Genomic DNA, 19,848 nt, shown 5'->3' with positions numbered 1-19,848 from the left:
CAGGGGTAGAGACTCATTTTGATAATGAGCCCGTATCAGGCAGAGATTTATTTTGCTACAGCTGGCTCCAGACCAGGGGCAGTGATTCACTTCTTTAAAGGCCCCAACCCAGGGACAGTGATTTTCTTCATTAAAACTATGGCCAGAGGAGGCTGTGTCCCGAGCAAGAGACCCAATGTCCACAGCTGTAACTGTGGGAAGGAACCCATGACAAAGCAGCTCATTAAACTTATGTCCAGAAGAGCCCTTGTCCTGAGAGAGGGACCCTGTAACTGCAGAAACTGCAACTGTGGCAAAGAATCCACGCCAGAGATATTCACCAAGGACTGCGTCCTGTGTGAGGGAACCTGTATCGGCAGAAACCACAGCTGTTGGGAGCAACCCACACCAGAGAAGTTCATTAAGGACTTTGTCCCAGGGGAGGAACCCCATGTTGGAGCAGGGCAAGAATGCCAGGAGTCGTCCTCATCTGAGAAGACAGAAGCGGCAGAGCCCATCTGTGAGAGACTGACCACATCCCCCATTCCCTGTCCCCACAAGCTGTTGGGAGGGGAGGAGGTAGAGATATTGGGAGCAGTGAGCTGGGCCCAGGAAGAAAGGAGGGATGGTGGAGGGAGATCTTAAAGTGCTGGTTGTAATTTTCTCATCATCCTACTCCCTTTTTGCTTTTATTCCATTCTGTTTCTTGTAGAATAAACTTTCCTACTTTCCTCTCTGAGTCAAGTACTGGAGTCTGTTTTGCCCGGAACAGTAATTGGCAGTGAGCCCTCCCTGCCCTTGTCTCAATCCACAACAACTTTGCTTATCTTTTTACTCCCATTTTGCTGAGGCCTCTGCCATCCTAACGAGAGTGGGGGTGAATCGGGGCACCAAGTGAGAGACTGTCGTGGTGCTGCTGTGCTAGCTGGGCCAAACCATGACATAGATGAAGTAATTAACTTTGATTAAATACTGATTGGTAACGTCTTGTAATGGTAATGTCATGTCATGTTGAAGTTCAGGGCTCACCTTTGTAGTGCATCATGTACTATTCAGGGTAACAGTAAAACTCAACATGTGTATTAAATGAAAGTTCAACAAAAATAGATTTATATCTGAAGAATTGTAATGCAAACTGGCAGTAAAGGGTAGTATACAACTATTTTTAATACCTTTTTTATTATTTGGGGATGAACATACCTTTTTTTCATCTTGATTGGGTAACTGTTGTGTTTGTACTAAGCTGTAACTACATTTTAATTGGAGAAATAAAGTTAGGTCCTTTGATGCAGTGTTTCCAGTTCATCCACTTCACCTGTTTGCAGAGACCTTATTTAACCAAAAGACTTTTTATTTGTCAAGGGAAAAATAAGAAGCCTATGGCTTATAGAGTACTGGCACTTAAAGCTGGAAGCTATATCTCTTCCAGTTCCATGAATCTGTGAGTAGGATAGTGAAGACTTTATTGCCTCCACTAAGCACAGAGACAAAAATGACTCTGTCATCATGGATTTTTCTAATCTCGTTTAAAAAGAACATTCCAGTTGAAGATGTTGAGATACCTGTCTTTTTGCAAGAAGTGTTTAAAAAGCATTTCTTTGGCAGTCTGTTGGGTTTGAGGTTTTTTTGTTATTCTTACTTACAGTAAAAGGTGGGTTTTTTTGTTTTTTTTTTCTTTTTTAAATACAAGTATTCAGTGTACATATCAGTTGTCTTCAAGCAAGTAACTTGGTTTCTGGCTTTTGTTAATACATTAATTAAAAGCCAAAAGTAAAAGTTACAACATGAAACAAACATCGGTGTAGACTTAATTCTCTGCAGAGTTTAGTGCAATTTCTGGATTGCTGATGCTCGTTTACCTTGTGATGACTTTTGGCATGTGGTTAGGTGTTAATTGGAGCCTAGTTGGTTGAAAGAGGTTAACGCGGTGAACTTCAGGGAAGGCGCTTGCTTTGTTAGTGCCATTGTCAAGATTAGAAATGTTAGATACAACCTTCCCGGGAGTCTTTGTAATCTGCTCTGCCCTCCCGCTCTGCTCTGCCCTCCCGCTCTGCTCTGCCCTCCCGCTCTGCTCTGCCCTCCCGCTCTGCTCTGCCCTCCCGCTCTGCTCTGCCCTCCCGCTCTGCTCTGCCCTCCCGCTCTGCTCTGCCCTCCCGCTCTGCTCTGCCCTCCCGCTCTGCTCTGCCCTCCCGCTCTGCTCTGCCCTCCCGCTCTGCTCTGCCCTCCCGCTCTGCTCTGCCCTCCCGCTCTGCTCTGCCCTCCCGCTCTGCTCTGCCCTCCCGCTCTGCTCTGCCCTCCCGCTCTGCTCTGCCCTCCCGCTCTGCTCTGCCCTCCCGCTCTGCTCTGCCCTCCCGCTCTGCTCTGCCCTCCCGCTCTGCTCTGCCCTCCCCCTCTGCTCTGCCCTCCCCCTCTGCTCTGCCCTCCCCCTCTGCTCTGCCCTCCCCCTCTGCTCTGCCCTCCCCCTCTGCTCTGCCCTCCCCCTCTGCTCTGCCCTCCCCCTCTGCTCTGCCCTCCCCCTCTGCTCTGCCCTCCCCCTCTGCTCTGCCGTCGTGAGACCACATCTGGAATATTGACAGGGAGCTGCTGGAGAGAGTTCAACGCGGGGCCACAGATGATGGAGTGGAGCATATCCCTTATGATGAAAGACTGAGAGAGCTGAGGTTCTTTAGCTTGGAGAAGAGGAGACTGAGGGGTGACCTCATTAATGTTTACAAATACATAAAGGATGGGTGTCAGGAGGATGGAGCCAGGATCTTCTCAATTATGTCGAAGGACAAGGGGCAATGGGTATAAGATGGAACATAAGAGGTTCCATGGAAATAAAAGGAAGAATTTCTTCACTGTGAGGGTGACATAGCACTGGAACGAGCTGCCCAGATGGATTGTGGAGTCTCCTTCTCTAGAGACATTCAAAACCCACCTGGACAAGTTCCCATGTGACCTACTCTAGGATGTCTTGCTGTGGCAGGGGGCTTGGACTAGATGATCTTTCGAGTCCCAACCATTAAGACACTGTGATTCTGTGGTCTAAAAGTCTCACTACTTGAAAATGGTGAAAATGCTTACTTTTAGAAGAGGAGTTGAAGAAAGAGTGTTCTGCAATTGTTGAAAATATTAATTTTGTTTGTATAACATTGCAGAATAGATTGCTTATACTTCTATTTTTGTAACAGTCAGCCTTGGATTTTGAGAAATATTTTCTTCATTTTAATAAAATATGTTGTCTAAATGGTTGCATTGCTCTACAACAAACTAAATCCATAGACAAGTCAGGTAGTTGTATGCTAGATATAATAAAGATTACTTTATTATTACTTTGGTTATGTAGACAGTTTAAGTACATTGACTTTTGTAAATAGTTTTTTGTGACCGTACCTCCACTGTTTCTGGGCAGCCTGGTGTTAATGTCCCTGCTTGAGCGGAGGTTGTGTAAAATAAATTCCAGAGGTCACTTACCACCTCAATCATTCTGGGATTGCGGGAGAGGGGGAAGAAAAATGGTGAAATACGCAAAATCATGGATGTATGACCACAGTAGTAGTTGTCTATTCCATACTTCTTCCTCAAAGGATCAGGGGTAGGGGGGGAAGTGAGAATGGAAAAGGAGTGTGTGTAGTGTCTATGGTATTTGTATTTGGTATATCTACTCCATTGGTACTAAAAGGCATTATGCAGTGTAGGGTAGTTGCAGAGTTAATTTTTAATCCTGTAAAATGTTAAGTAACTTGTTTCCTGCTGTTCTCTGTGTTGCATGCTTAAAAGGAGAGCTCTCCAGAAATACCTGCATGGGGAGACCATATTTTAGAGAGGAATGGGATTAATACCTACATCATAGAATCACAGACTGGTAGGGGTTGGAAGAGAACTCTAGACGTCATTTAGTTAAAGCAGGTTCTACTTGATCAGGTTACACAGGAAAACATTTGGGCAGGTTTTGAAAGCCTGCAGAGACAGAGACTCCACAGCCTCTCTGGGCTTCTTTCCTCACGGAAAGAAGTTTTTACTTGTGTTAAGTGGAACTTTTTGTGTTCCAGTCTGTGTCCATTACCCCTTGTCCTGTCACTGAAGACTGCAGAAAAAAGTGATGCTCCATCCTCCTGACATTCACCCTTTATAACTACTTGTGCTAATGAAGTTCCCCCCCTTAGTCTTCTGTTTTCTAGGCTGAACCACCTCAGATCTTGCAGCCTTTCCTTATATGGAAGATGCTCCAGTCCCCTAATAATCTTGGTGGCCCTGCACTGGACTCCACTTAAGTACAAAGAACATTCCCAAACTGGTTTGAGGTAGTTAAATCTGTTAATAAAAAAAAAAATCTACACATAAAACCACTAGATGTGTCATTTAGGGAATTTTATGTGTAAGATTTTCTTGCAAGTAGTTTTCTTCATGTCTTTCTTGGAACTTCATCCCTCCTTTCAGCATTGTTTGTGAGCTTATGAAGCTTCTATTGTGTTGTGCTGCAGACACAGAAGAACCAGCAACAACAACAAATGTTCAGGATGACATGAGGCACTTTGCTAGATCTATGAAGACCATACCCCAAAATAATATTTTTCCTAGCTATGGATAGATAGAATCATGGAACGGTAAGGGTTGGAAGGGATCTTTAGAGATCATCTAGTCCAACCCCCCTACAGAAGCAGGTCCACCTAGATCAGGTCGCATAGGAACATGTCCAGGCGGGTCGTGAAGACCTCCAAGGAAGGAGACTCCACACCCTTCCTGGGCAGCCTGTGCCACTGCTCCTTCACTCTCACAGTAGTTTTTTCTTATATTTAAATGGAACTTTTTGTGTGCCAGCTTCATCCCGTTACTCCTTGTCCTGTTGCTAGATGTCATAGAAAAAAGGGGTGTCCCAACCTCCTGACATCACCATTTAGATATTTGTAAATATGAATGAGATCCGCCCCCCCAGTCTCCTCTTCTCTAGACTAAATAGCCCCAGCTCCTGTAGCCTTTCCTCACATGAAAGATGTTCCAGTCCCCTGATCATCCTGGTGGCTCTGTGCTGGACTCTCTCCAGAAGTTCTCTGTTCTCAGAATTTCTCAGACTGAACAACCCCAGCTCTTAGCCCATCTTCATAAGAGAGGTGCTCCAACTCTCTGATCATGTACGTTTCATGGGCTTTTATTGTTAATATTGAGTCTTCTGGATTTCTGATAGGACACACACAACTCTTCGTCACCTCTCCCAACATGCTGCAACCATGATACCATGTTTTTTGTTCAAGTTAGACTCATAACAGGTGACTTTGCAGCCTCTTATTTTACTAATTTGACCTTAGACATCTACATCAGTAATTAGTTACTGTTCACTTCCAATACTGACTTTTTCTGGAATTGAATTAGTGTTGAGATGTTTCATATTATAAATTTGTATGCTCTGCCCCCCAGCTCTCCAATACTTAAGCTTTATCTCCTGCCATATTATCTTTTGAAGTATTCTTGAAAGCTTTTAGTGTTCTTGAAATGTGCTGTCATTCTACTATTTGTAATTTGGTTTGGAAACCAGACATCTGCCCTCTTGTGGGTAAATGTCTGTGATGTAGCTCTGTCTTGGGAACTTTGAGCAAGAACTAGCAGATACTCATTCATTCTTATTCTGCCTCAACCTCATTCTGTAATATATAATTTTTTTAGGTCTAGTTTATGTTTTGGTAACAAACATATTTATAAAATAACTAGCAAGAAAAGCAGTTTGTTATAAAATATAGAAGTTTAAAACTGGTTGTGTGGCAAGGCTTCTTAAATTATGATAGCGTGTTTTCTGATTTAAAAGAAAAAGTCCACTGCTCACCTAAATCATAAAATAGCTAATACATGAGTTATACTAGTTAACTTGGAGCGTATAGCTGCAGAAATCAACTTGAATCATGATGCTTCAGCAACGTCAGTATGACGCTTTTCAACTTATGAGAAACGGAAACTATTTTTAAAGTATTTTCATTCTAAATAAAGATTTCATAATCTAAAGTAAGTAAAACATTTTCAGTATTTAATAAAATGTTTCTTAACAAAATATAGAACTCTAATACCATAGCCATTCTTCTAAAAATTAATTTTAATCTACCTAGTTTTATCTCTGATTTTCTCAGAAATATACTAGGTTAGTTATATGTAAGTTATTTTTTAAATCCAAAGATATTAAAAGAATACTGTGGAGAATCAAGAATGAAAAGAGAATAGAGAATTTCTGAATCCTGAAGTTTTTTACTTTGCATTACTACTGAGACTGTATAGTAGAACAATGGGTAAGTTTAAACTGGAAGAGACTTTTAAGATTATCAAGTCCAAAGGTTAATCCAGCGTTGCCACATCTACCTCTAAACTGTATCCCTGCATACCACATCTACTCATCTTATGTATATCTCCAGGGATGATGACTCCAGTCTCCCTGGGCAGCCTGTTCCAAGGCTCAGAAAGCCTTTCGGGGAAGACGTTGTTCCAAATTTCCAATCTAAACCTCCCCTGCTGCAACCTGAGGCTATTTCCTCTTGTCCTATCACTCATTACTTGGGACAAGAGACTGACCCCCACCTTGCCACAACCTCCTTTCAGGGAGTTGTAGAGAGCATTAACATCTCCTCTCAGCCTCCTCTTCTCCAGGCTGAACAACCTCAGTTCCCTCTCAGAAGCTACTCATGAGACTCATTCTCCAAACTCTTCATCAGCTTTGTTGCCCATCTCTGGACAGGGTTCAGGACCTCAATGTCCTTGTTGTAGTGAGGGGCACAGAACTGAATATTGTATTTGAGGTGTGGCCTCACCAGTGCCAAGTACAGGGGGACAGTCACCTCCTTCTCCCTGTTGGAAGCCAGGATGCCATGGGACCTTATTGGGCACCTGGGCACACTGCTGGCTCATATTCAGGTCCTTTTATTCCAGACAACTTTCCAGCCACTCTGCCCCAGTTTCTTAGAAAGAAGTAAGATTTCTACTTCTGTTTTTGAACTGTCATGCCTCAGTGATGCATTGTTTAAAAGCTTTCCAGTCCAGCAGTTCTTTGGTTTCTTTAATTCAGCTAGGATATCTTACTTAAATTACTAAGGAAATTACAGTGATCTTTTGGTTTGTGTGTATTATATATGTGATTCGCAAAAATGTTGGCTTGTGGAGTAAATGTAAGCAAATAATGATTTCAGCATTTTCAGTAGGCAACAGATGCTTACAGAAGTCTTTTTACTATTTCCCAAACTGTTAACACATGTGCCTGTCTACAAGAGATAAATGCATATATATGTATATATATGTGTATATATATATAAATTGCTTTATTTGTCTTCAGACAATTTCATGGTAATTTTGATATAACAGTGGATTGTAATATGCGATCTTTGCAATTTTTTCTGTTTTGGAACTGCAGCTGAATTTATTGCAACAACGTCTTTTTTGTTTTTGGTTTTTTTTAACAGTGTAGACTTCATTACACTTGAGATCTTTATAGTTCATGAAAACTAAGTGAACAAATTCCTTTTTCAGTAGTTGAATATAAACTGCTGTCTTACAGGAAATATATGAGGTAGTTAGGTGTTTGCTAAACATTTTATTTTTGTAGAGAGGATGATACAATTTCTGGTAGTAGTTTGATGAGATGGTTTTTAATATTAAAAAGAGATTTTCAGATCAATTTTGTAGTAGCTACTACTATTAAAATATACTAAGATTTTGTATTTGACATTGTGTATACTCCTAGATTTTTACATCTGTAAATTACTCCTTCTGTTTTTGGTATCCTCTTACATGAAAAATACCTCCTTCTGCAAAACTGAAAAGTGAATATAGCAGATAATTAGCTGGGTATGTATTAAGTGCTATTCAATGCAGTGTGAACTAACGGAAGTTTTGTTATAAATTTTTGCACTGATGCTGGAGAACCTGAGCTTTTCTTTTAATTGCCTTACCTTGCATCTTTTTTGGTGAAGAGCTCTGCTTCTGAGACCAGAAGCTTGCCTTTGGTTGCTTAATACCATTTGATATTTAAAATCTACACTGCTCTATCCACTTGACAAAATTTACTTAGTAGGTAGCTGCAAGTGTAGTCTGTTTCATTTATGTTACTGAATTTAAAATTCTAGGTAAATAATCTGAGAATTCTCATTTGGTTTTGGTCTCTTTCTTTTTTAGTGCTTGGGAGATGGAAAGTAATGATAGCTGGCACCTGATCTAAAATATCTGTGTAGGCACTACTATCCCAGAACTTCAGGATGAATGGGGATATGCCGCATGTTCCCATCACTACTCTTGCAGGGATTGCTAGTCTTACAGACCGTAAGTACTTTTCTCTTTCTTATGTTTCCTGTGCTATTTTCTACCTCTTTGGTAAATACTTGCATTTCTAAAATACTAAAAATAATTTTATTTTTAAAGTTCTTAAAGGTAAATCTGTTCCAAGTCAGATTTGGCGTTAAAGAAGTTAATTTTATCATCGCTTGAATTTTAAAAATTAAAAAGTACTCATTTAAACATGAAATGAAATGTAGGTTAAAAGAAATCATTAAGAAAACCTGAACCTAGATGTAAGAATTCATTGTTTCTTTGGAATATCATTCAGTAGCATATCTGGATACTTTACAAATAAATAAAAACATATAAATTATAAAATACCTCATCATCTTTATGGAAGAGAGAGAGGGAGCAAAAGGATTAAAGTGATGCTTGGCTAACCAGAGAGTTGTGATGTATAATGAATACTTGAATTCCTTAGTTCCTTAGTTTTGGACAAGGTACTAAAAAGATGCTCTAATTAATAGGTGCAAAGAATGGCTACTAGGATAGAAATAAGTTACACCTATGAGTCTTCTTTCTTAGCTGTTTGGCCTACAAAGGAGATGAGGTGTGTGTACTGTCTCTGCCTGGAAGGCAAAAGGCAAGGAAAGGAATGGGATTGAGTAGTTTACAGTTGCATCTTGGTGTCGGTTTTTTGGGATTTTTTAAGTAAAGAATTTCAAAATACAAGAGATACAAAAAAGTATGCTTCACTTAAAATTGTTAACTGAACCATTAAAAGTAGCTTCAGAAAGCGTCTTAGCACTGTAATCAACCTGGGAATTTGAAGTCAGGGTCAGATTGGTTTTGTCATCCCATGAAGGTAACTTTTCTATAAAGCTAGCTTTTTGGCTGATTCTGGCTTCCTCTCCCCTTCTCTGTGAAGCTCTGCTTGTCGTCTGGTCAAGGCTTCTTATATCGTACACTTCTGTACTATGTCTATAGACCTAACAGTGCACTCTGAAAGTATTTTCTGTTTGTTTGTAACCTGATTGAAGTACAGTGATGAGTGTTTTCATTAAATCTTTTTATGCAGGTTTAAGAGTAGGTATATTAACTGAATTGACATTTGGTGATCATACCAACCAATGATACTAGCTTTTTCTTGACAAGTTGTCTTACATAGAAATAAATACAACAATTCTGGAATATATTGAATATTCTGGAACATTTAAAAGTATGCTTTTATTCATAGTACTTGCCTTTTCACAGTTAAATATTTACAGTAATACAGAAGTATAACTTGTGGACATGACTGCATTACTTCATTTAAAACACAGTCCAGTATTTATGCATGTGTTCATGACAAAAAAAAGTCTGGAAATATTTCCTATATTTCAAATGTAGCTGACAAATTTTCTTAATCACATGAGGGAGTAAGAAGGTATCCATACTTCTGTACATGTGTTTCATGAAATTATTATGAACTCTTTTTTTGTTTTCTGCTGACAGTTTTGAACCAACTGCCTCTTCCATCACCTTTACCTGCTACAACAACAAAAAGCCTGCTTTTCAATGGACGTATAGCTGAAGAAGTGAACTGCCTTCTGGCCTGCAGGGATGAAAATCTTGTTTCACAGCTCGTCCACAGTCTCAATCAGGTGTCAACAGATCACATGTATGTAATTTGAACTTCTCTTTACCAGATCACCATCTTTATTCTTTGAAACCAAAATTGACTAGAGTGGGAAGATGTTTGTGAGAATTTGAAAGTTAGAATATGCAGGTTTTTTATAAGGCTCGCTTAGCAGGTGACTGCTATGTAAGAATTAAATGTTTCAGTCAGTAGGGTAAATAATTGTCTGGCAGCCCTTATCCATAACTGTGGGTGTTATTTTATATATCTGCTGCTAATTCCATTCTTGCTAGTTAGGAGTGCGGACTTCATGGTGTTGATTGTGCTGTAGTCGTTTGTGGTCAACTTCAGTTAGTAATGCACACTGACAAATCATATACCCAGTATTACACAAAAAGAAGATGTAAGACCTATGGCAATTCTGATTAGGTGTTGAACTGAAATATTTTAAGAACTAAACCAGCAAGTATGCTAATATATTCTCTTTTTGGTTTTTTGTTGTTGTTGTTTTTTTTTAAAAAAGATTTTCCTGGTGTCTTTTGAATTGTATTATGTTGACAACCCTGTTTTTTTCCTACTTGTTCGAATAATTTTTTTTTCATCAAATAGAATTAGTTTTTAAAAGTCCTCAAAGAAAAGTGTAAGTGAAAGCACAGATGCATTTGTAGAAAGTCCATTAACTTTTTTTGTGGTTTGGAGGGAATCCTATGCTGTCAAAGATATGTCAACATCCCTTTTGAAAATACAAGATTCTCAAATCATTGGACTTCAACCTGAATGTTACACATTCATGGATATGTTATTTTCAATCTTCCATAGTGCTTTTGCGATGATATGCAAAAGCAGTCTTTTATGGAGAAGATCACAAGATTTTTTTTACAATATTCTGAAACTACTATCCATGTCTATATAAGTGCTTAGTAACAGGAAATGATTTTGAAGACTTACAAGTATTTAAAAGGTGTATGTCAAGAGGGTGGGGTGGCACTTTTTTCTGTAATGTCCAGTGACAGAACACAGAGTAATGGACAAAAGCTGGAGGACAAAAAGTTCCACTTCAACGTGAAGTGAAACTTCTTTACTCTGCTGCCCTGGAAGCAAGAGAGTCTCCTTCTCTGGAGGTTTTCAAAACCCACCTGGATATCTTCCTGTTTGTCCTGATCTAGGTGGACCTGTTTGAACTGGGGGTTGGACTGGGTGTTCTTTAGAGGTCACTTCCAACCCCTACCAATCTGTGATTCTCTGACTAGTAGGAATACATCTTCTGGCATAACTTTAAAGAAGAGATGAAAGAAAAATAGAGGCAGGGAACAGTGTTTTGCAAACTTGGGGTTTTTTCTATATTTTAACAGTAAATTGTCTTCTTTCATTTTGGTTTTGGTTTTTTGTTTCCTTTCTTTTCTTTTTTTTTTTTTTACTTGACTCATAGTTTCTTATAATTTGAAAATGCATTTGCCTCTTTATTTGCTTACTTCCACAATTCCAGAGAGTTGAAAGATAACCTTGGCAGTGATGATCCAGAAGGAGATATACCAGTCTTGCTGCAGGCTATCCTGGCAAGGAATCCTAATGTTTTCAGGGAGAAAAGCATGCAAAACAGATATGGGGTACAAAGCGGTAAGGATTTTTGATTCTTTATTGACTGCATTTTATGTTCTTCTGTAAGTTTAGGGGACTTAACTAACCACAAATATATATGGACCACAACTGTGGTATTTATGCCTTACCTTGTGTTTGACAGTGATGTAAAGCTATATACCTTGGTGTGTCTTGTGAGAGCATTTGTGTTACAGTAAGCATAGTGTTTCTGTAAAAAGCATGTTTTCACTGTAATGTTTAATCTCTCGGATGAATGACTGGATTTTATTTTAAAATAATTTTATTTTTATTTATTTATGGCTCATTTTTTAATATTTTGGCTCATTTTTGTATATATGGCTTATTTTTGTATATTTGTCTTAGTGAATATTTGAAGTTGGAAAAATATGCCTTGATATTAATGAAAATCTGTGCAGTTGTAGTGTATTGTTGCAGTTGTAGTTCTTAATGGTTCTGGGCTAAGGAATGAAGTTGAATAAACTATACTTAGCAGCTCCTCCCTGTCATTCCTCATCTCAGCAATTTGTGATATCTTGCTACTGTTTAGACAGTTTTTTTAAAAATTCTGTTCTGAGGTATAGTGTTCTGCTGGATAGCAAAGATGAAGGAGGGAGACCAAGAAAAGGATTAATTGTAGAGATTCTAGTTGTAGATCTGGAGACTTGAACCTGAAGTATGTTCTTTAAATACCAAACTATGAAATCAGTAGGAAAATTTCCAGAGTTTCCACAGCGTGAGGATAAAGCTTTGCTAGCATTGTGGATACACAGGTAGAAGTATTACCGGAGTCCACGGGGAACAGGAAGTATAGGGTGTTTTTGGAGGGAAGAATAATAAAAGGACGTTGTTAGTGTCATTCACTTAGGCTAGTGAGTGAGTAAAAAGCCGTATGATATTTGAAAAGAACTTGCTAAGGACACATAATGCTCCTTGTGAGAAGGCCAAAATTTCCTAAAATGAAAATATGAAACGCAGTGCTAAATGTTTTCAAGTTCATTGATACATGCCCTGAATTTCTAATTTCTGCTAATTCTGTTTTTCATAGGCTTGAGAATAGGGTTAAGAATAATACTTAATAAAAGCTCCCCTATCTTTAGTAAATGTGCTTTGGCCTATGCTTGAAGGAAGGTGTTAGTACAGAATAAAAAATAGTTGAAATTGAAACTTTGGAGACTAACTGATGTAATTTTAATGAAGAAAGTGGTTTCAGTGAACCAGAAGAGGTTAGACCTTAAAACTCCCTTAAGTATTAGTTTTATTTCACAAGCCTCTGAATACTTGCATGAGTGCAAAGATTACAAGCTAAGTGTGAAATCTGAAAATTGGAAAGAAACGGGGAAGAGAGGAAAAGCATAGCTGTTGATGAAGTATTTTAAGAGGAATAAGGCCCTGGAATAAATGTTTGGAGAAAGCTAAGTGAAGTCCTAAAATGGATTTATGTGTACCATTTTTTTCCAAGCAAAAAGAATTATAGTAAAGACTGAGAGTATAAAGGAAGCTCATTCTAGTAATGTGCTTACTTGGGTAATATTTTAAACTTGAACATTACCAACACTCAAAATTAAGGTTGCATTGAAAGAAATTCTTAAATATTTATATAAGGTGTGAAAGTGCACAGTTGGGACATATATCTACTGCTTTGTAGGATGACAAGAATGTAAAAAAATGTCAAAGGAGATATTCTAATGGCTATAGACATTTCATCTCACTTTTAGATTTAATGTTTGAGACTTATTTCTGATTCTTTCTGATTACATTGCTACCAGACATCCTTGCTGTCTGTCTGGAAAATTTACAGACACTTTTTCTTGCTAGTGGTTTTTTGTTTGTTTTTTCTTTTGAGAAAATGTTGTGAAGTTTTTTTCTTCTCTCTCTCTCTCTCTCTCTCTCTCTCTCTCTCTCTCTCTCTCCCTTTTCTCTTCCCCTGCCCCTCATGTTTCTCTTTCCTTCCTTTCCTCCTTCCTTTCCTCCTTCCTTTCCTCCTTCCTTTCCTCCTTCCTTTCCTCCTTCCTTTCCTCCTTCCTTTCCTCCTTCCTTTCCTCCTTCCTTTCCTCCTTCCTTTCCTCCTTCCTTTCCTCCTTCCTTCTCGACCTCTCTTTCCTTGATTGGATCACCCATGGCAGGTGGCCCTTTACAACAACCCTTCCCCCCCCCAACAGAGAGAGAAGTGAGAGCTGTCCATTTCAGGGATTTTTACAATGCCATCAAAAATTGATTAATTTATACAGTTTCTGTCATTCTTTTAAGCCAAAACCTACCACATCTGTTGTTCAAAATGTGTTTTAAATGTAGAGAGAAGAAAATAAATATATATTTAAAGTATTTTAAAGTGCATTTTATACTTGAGGCACAAAACAAAACTTTGCGTCGTTCATGCTCATATGGGCATGTTCTGTCAGCTTTCCATACATGAATGTTCAGAGTTAGTAGATTGATTAAAACACCTAGCTGTGTTGCAAGTGGCAGTGAGAGGTGAGCAGGCAGTGGGCACTACAGGTGCTGCCTCCAACACAAAACCTTTGGAGTTTCCTGCTCACATCTATATGAGACTACTAGTGTCCTTTTTAAACAAATTTTTCGGGAGTTGAGAAGTTTCCGTTACAATGAAATGTCCTCTGTATTGAGCCATAGAGGTCTCAGAATTGTTTTTTCAATACTGGCACTCCTGCTCTGGGGTGGCTTTCCTTTGCTAGTGTACTTGAAATGCAGCATTTCACACCTACTCTGCGGTAGTAACAGCTGCATTCTTGTCTTATCAGCTGGGGAAAGAGGGAGAGAAAAGAAGGTGACAGGATTTCTGAAGTTACTTTTGCTTGTATGAATATGGCAGTGATTTAAATTGGTGATAGAAGATGAGGATTGGCAGAACCCCAATACTGTAGATTGAGGACTCCTGTGAGCCCTGTCAAACCTTTGGTTTAAAATGACTACTGGCATGGATCACTGTGGCTTCTCAATATGCAGTGTGCATGTTAAGTCTGACACTGTTTTAGCTGCAAGACATTAGATTCTGTCACTTTTTGTGTTTCTGCATCACTTCAGCTTCTGGTGTCATGCTGTTGTTGGGGAATTCCTTATACCTATATCAGAGTCAGGGGAGGGAGGGAGATTCCTTTCAATTCTCCATAATAATGTGAGTTACAATAGAATAGAATGTTTCATTTAGAGGGAACCTAAAATGGTCATCTAGTCTAACTGCCTAACTGCCTAACTTTATGGCTGGTTGAAAGTTCAAGCAAATTATTAAAGTCATTATCCAATATGCCTCTTAAATTATTTTCAAGCACATTGGTACTTGTGGCTTGCCAGCTAGTGCAATTCCTGAATTTCCAAAGGATGGCTGTGGGGATGTACAGGCTCTTGGGAGCCCACAGCTGCTTTGCAACTGAAATATTTCACCACTTTCTTTGATAACATTCCTTATAAGCATAGTGGAGATGGAAGAGAAAGCTTGGGCAGAAAGGTACCACTAAAGCATTATGGAAATGAGTTCAAGCTCAATATACTCAAGCTGTACTTGCTCTAAAAATGAGAGATAAGTTTTTACTTTTCTTCTGACTTGTGAAGTTTCCAAAGCTTTTACTTAATGACACAAGTACTGTACACACCAGCCTAAGGTGTGGAATATATGTGCTGTTAAAAAATGTTGGTATTTACTAGTAAGTTTTGACTTAGTAAGTTCTCAGGAACTGTTATTATTTATAACTAAATTAACACTGCTTTAGGGAACATTTTCTTTATGTCCTGATGTAAAGTGGACATCGATCGTTTCCAATATTTTCTAACAATTATGGGTAAGTAATGTTAATGTCTGTAAAGTTTAATACCTCTTTGTATATAATAGTCTCTGAAATTGGAGACCCCTTTGTTGAAAAAGGAAATCTGTGTAATGTGATGTTGGTATTTTCTTTTTAACAGGGATGATGATGTCGCAGTTTAATATTTCTCAGAACTCCATGCGAGGTAGTCCTGCATCTTCCAATTATCAACAAACCACTATCTCACATAGCCCTTCCAGGTAATACTTTCTTTTAAATGGTGTGGGATAGGCAGCAAACCTTTAAAAAAAAAAAAAAGTGGTCAGTGTCAAGATAAATTTAGCATTTGTCTGACAGCAAGGTGAGTTTCTTCAGCTGGCAAAGAAACATCTTTCTGTGAATTAATCCTTGTATTCTAAGGATTAATTATGATTCTCCCTCGCCCCACCATAGTTTTGGCAAAATTCTTTTCTTGCTTAAGGAGTCTCCCAGCCTTCTACCACCCTTTCAGCCCTTTTCTACCTGTTTAAGGTGCTGAGACTGGTGGCACGAGGGTAAGTGACAAGAGGCTGGATGTTCTGGTATGTATAACAGCACCAGTGTGACAAGAGAGTGGGAAAGAAAGCTTGTAAAAGCATGGAGTACTGCTGTTAAGTTGGCTCAGTAGTCTGGCCAATCTTAAATCAGCATCCTTATCAACTTTCTCTTCTTTAAACTTTCCAGCATTGAAAGAACATATACCTGTAATGCAGGCCTTGATTAATATAATAAAGTACCCTGGACTAAAGGAAAGAGTTCAGTAATTTCAGTCCATTTACTGGGCTTAAACAGATTCATCTTCAAATAACCTTATTTCTCATTTCACTTCAAGTTATTGTAATTGTTTTGACAAAATAAATACTCTGTATCTGCATAAGACTCGCTGTTTTACTTTCCCATCTAAAAGGAATATTGAAGAAAGTGTTGTGTATTTTTTTTAAATTGGGAATATTACAGGGAATATTACAAAGTCTTTTCAAACTCCTTGGAAAATCCTTGTGTTACTCTTCTGTTTCTTTGTGAAAGCTTAAATTCATAGAGTTGCTGTGTAGAACTAAAAGTTGTTAAAGTGTGTCATGTACTTTCTGAAGTATTTATTTTTATTTTGAAATACATAAGAATGTAAATTATAATGTGTGTGTATTATTGTCAAAAGCTTATGTTATTTTTATGTCTTAATATCTGTAGTATCAGTCTAAGATAAAGCCAGTGAAAGAATGAGTTGTACGTACTAGACTTCGGGTCAGTTCCTACTTAACTGCCCATCGCATTCCTGTAATATGTCAGTATAGTTCTGTAACATAAAGGTTTTTTTTAAATCTTACTAAAAAATAAAAGATATTTAAGAGCAGATGGCTCCTTGTTAATCTTAGTGACCTAGTTGTTAATTAAAATTTAGCTTTCACGTTCATTCAGACTTCTTGGGCTAACTTTTGGAAATTGCAGATCATACTTTAGTATATCTTTGTGTCATCATTTCCTTTCTCTAGGTGGAGATCTTAAGAACTCTTTATTGTTACTAATGCAGTACCTAAGCTGTGACTTTTAAGTAATAGTTGAAATGGGGAAGATATCAATATCTTAAAATACTGCTTTTGAGGGACATTCTGTGATTCTGCTTGAATTCTGTATCTTAAAGAAGTCCTGTTCTGAATGGATAGAAATAATAAATTTATCTAAATTTGCTTTTCCAACTTCTATATAACTTTTTAAAATTTTCTTTTCAGCCGGTTTGTGCCACCACAGACAAGCTCTGGTAACAGATTTTTGGCACAACAGAATAGTCCAGTGCCTAGTCCATATGCTCCTCAAAGCCCTGCAGGGTACATGCCATATACACATCCTCCAAGTTATACACCACATCCTCAGATGCAGCAAGGTAAGTCTGTAATGTTTGTTTTATTCTGCTGTCTCATGTCAGCTTTACTATGTGTCTGTTTCATGACTGCTTTCTTTGAATGGGCCACATGCGTAACGCAAATCTTTGAGTTGGCAAGTAAGTTAAGCTTTGCCTTCGTAACTATACAGAGTGGTAGTGTATCTTTTATTTTTTAAAAAATAAAATAGATGAAAAGCTAAAACACATGTTCACATTGCTGTTCTACGACCACCCATTTTTGCATAGTGAGTCATCTATACATGTCAATAGAAAAAATCAAAACTAACAAACTTTTCTTTATGGGTGGTGGCCTGCATTTATTTCTGCTAGGGAAAATATAACATAAGTTTTGCTGCCAGCTTATATAAGTTTACCAAACCTTTGTAGTGTCAGCTTGATTAATTCTAAGAATTATGCTCAATGTATGTAGTAACTGGCAAAGATGACCTTAAATGGATTCTTTGTTCTTCTCTTTTCTAAAATCAATCTTGAAAAACATGAACAATATTAAGTTATTTAGGCATTTTTTTGTTGGTAAGTAGGATTCACATTGGATTCTCTTAAATAATTTGTCCTTCAAGTTTACCATTATGCTTAGAGTGTATATAGCTATTGTGTATCTAATGTGTGTCTCATGAAAACCTTGGAAATTGCTAAAAATAGTGAATCCAAATTGTACAGAGGAAAATGAAGTTTTCTATAATGATACTGACTGTAATTATGATGTAGAAAAAAACCTTGTGTAATCTATACATGGAATTTAGGTTTTAAATCCTCTCAAAAATTAAAATCTTCTCTCTCATATTTTATTTAAGACATTTGTGGCAAAAAGAGTAAAAAAGGTGGATTCTTGTTAAGATTCTAGACCTCTTGAATCCACTTCATTAATATACTCTATTTTGGTGTTTTCTCTGACACTTTCAAAAGGTTAATCAGTGAATGAAAAGATCAGTACAATTACTTATGTTTTTTTTTTTAATTTCAGCTTCAGTATCCAGTCCCATTGTCACAGCTGGGATGAGGAATCTTCATGAAACTAAAGTTTCAAGTCAGTTGTCTGGAAATTCAGCTAATCATCATGCTGATAATTCTAGACATGGCTCAAATGAAGACTACCTACAGATGGTGCACAGACTAAGTAGTGATGTATGTTACCCAAATAAATTTATTATGCTGCAGCACATATTTGCTATGGTAAAGCATATACGTGTTTAGCTGCCTTAAATGTTTCACAATGCTGTTGTTGATGTATAAAGCCACTGAAAATATATTTTAATATCAGGTATTTACGCCTAACCATGCAACTTAGATGTGAAAGAGATAAATTTTTTAGATATTTATTTCCTTTGGAACTGTTTGTAATATTAATTTTGACAAAATTAGGAAAAGTAAAAAATCTTCACCTAATCTCATATCTATATGAGTTAATTTTTAAGAAGTCTCTGTAGTTACTGTAGCAATATGATGATGCAAACAATATTGGATTCAAGATAGCTTTATTAGTTAACTTAGCTTTTTGAAAATCCCCACTGTCAATGGATGTGACATATTTGAAAAACGTAGTGGGTGATACAGTAGTGTTGTCAAATGTAAGAATTTCAGTGGTCATTTTTTCTTGCTGATGAATTATGTGCTTTTATGGTCTGTTTTCTTTGTAAAATGTTTTCTCTTAGTCACTTTTTTCACATTGGAAAAAAAAAATTGAAGTGTTAAATCTAAAGGAAAAAAAACCCAACTTTCTCTCATGCTTTTTTTTGAACTACTTATTAATTTCCGTCTTAGTGAACATCTCATCCTCTGGATGAAATTTGTTGGATTCATCTTTGCAAGTTTGGCACGTTATCTCAGCACAGCTGTTAAGGAGAGAACTCTTTAAGTTTTGAGCTTTTTTCATCAAAACTCCAGTGGCAAACAAACCTTTCCTTTTCCTGTGGGCAACTCCTGTGTTCCTGAAATAGCTTATGGAAGCAAAAAGGTTCTGTATTCAACAAGTGTGCCATTAACACCAAGCTTCTTTAATCCCTTGCCAGGATTAATGCAGTAGGACTCCAAGAGAGCTATTAATTTTATTAGTTGTCTTTCTTTTTAATATAAGAATTACATTGATCACTACACATACATTCAATTTAAGCATTATTATCTAGAACATTCCTAGAATAGACGTTTGTGCTTAGATATCACCATTTGATGAAGCTCTGAACTAGAAAATTGTAAATAAGCACTAGGAATCACAGAATGGTAGGGGTTGGAAGGCACCTATAAAGATCATCTAGTCCAACCCCTAGATCAGGTTGTACAAGAACATGTCCAGGTGGGTTTTGAAGGCCTCCATAGAAGGAGACTCCACACCCTCCCTGGGCAGCCTGTGCCAGTGCTCTGTCACCCTCACAGTAAAATAGTTTTTCCATATATTTAAATGGAACTTTCTGTGATTCAGCTTCATCCCATTACCCCTTGTCTTGACAGTAGATACAACAGAAAAAAGGGATGCCCCAACCTCCTGACGCCCATCATTTAGATATTTGTAAATATTAATGAGATCCCCCCTCAGTCTCCTCTTTTCTAGACTAAACAGCCCCAGTTCCCACAGCCTTTCCTCATATGAAAGTTGTTTCAGTCCCCTGATTGTCTTGGTGGCCCTGCGCTGGACTCTCTCCAGAAGTTCCCTGTCCTTCTTGAGCTGAGGAGCCTGGAACTGGGCACAGGACTCCAGATAAGGCCTCACCAGGGCAGAGGAGAGGGGGAGGAGA

The 19,848-nt window shown here is 38.0% G+C and overlaps 1 protein-coding gene across 4 annotated transcripts in view; it reads left to right on the top strand.

Annotated features, from left to right (window-relative positions):
- The window catches only part of NIPBL (NIPBL cohesin loading factor), a 143,923-nt gene that overhangs the window by 42,043 nt on the left and 82,032 nt on the right, over positions 1 to 19,848 (top strand). For all 4 annotated transcript variants that reach the window (XM_062017349.1, XM_062017347.1, XM_062017350.1 and 1 more), the window contains exons 2-7: positions 8,107 to 8,250; positions 9,700 to 9,865; positions 11,310 to 11,440; positions 15,341 to 15,440; positions 16,947 to 17,098; positions 18,084 to 18,244. In XM_062017349.1, coding sequence (XP_061873333.1) covers positions 8,187 to 8,250; positions 9,700 to 9,865; positions 11,310 to 11,440; positions 15,341 to 15,440; positions 16,947 to 17,098; positions 18,084 to 18,244 — 774 coding nt within the window. In that variant the 5' untranslated portion in view covers positions 8,107 to 8,186. The remainder of the gene's footprint in view (positions 1 to 8,106; positions 8,251 to 9,699; positions 9,866 to 11,309; positions 11,441 to 15,340; positions 15,441 to 16,946; positions 17,099 to 18,083; positions 18,245 to 19,848) is intronic.

The sequence above is a fragment of the Colius striatus genome, chromosome Z, assembly GCF_028858725.1.
Source record: "Colius striatus isolate bColStr4 chromosome Z, bColStr4.1.hap1, whole genome shotgun sequence".
Classification (NCBI taxonomy): Eukaryota; Metazoa; Chordata; class Aves; order Coliiformes; family Coliidae; genus Colius; species Colius striatus.
This window is presented reverse-complemented; position numbering and strand designations above follow the sequence as displayed.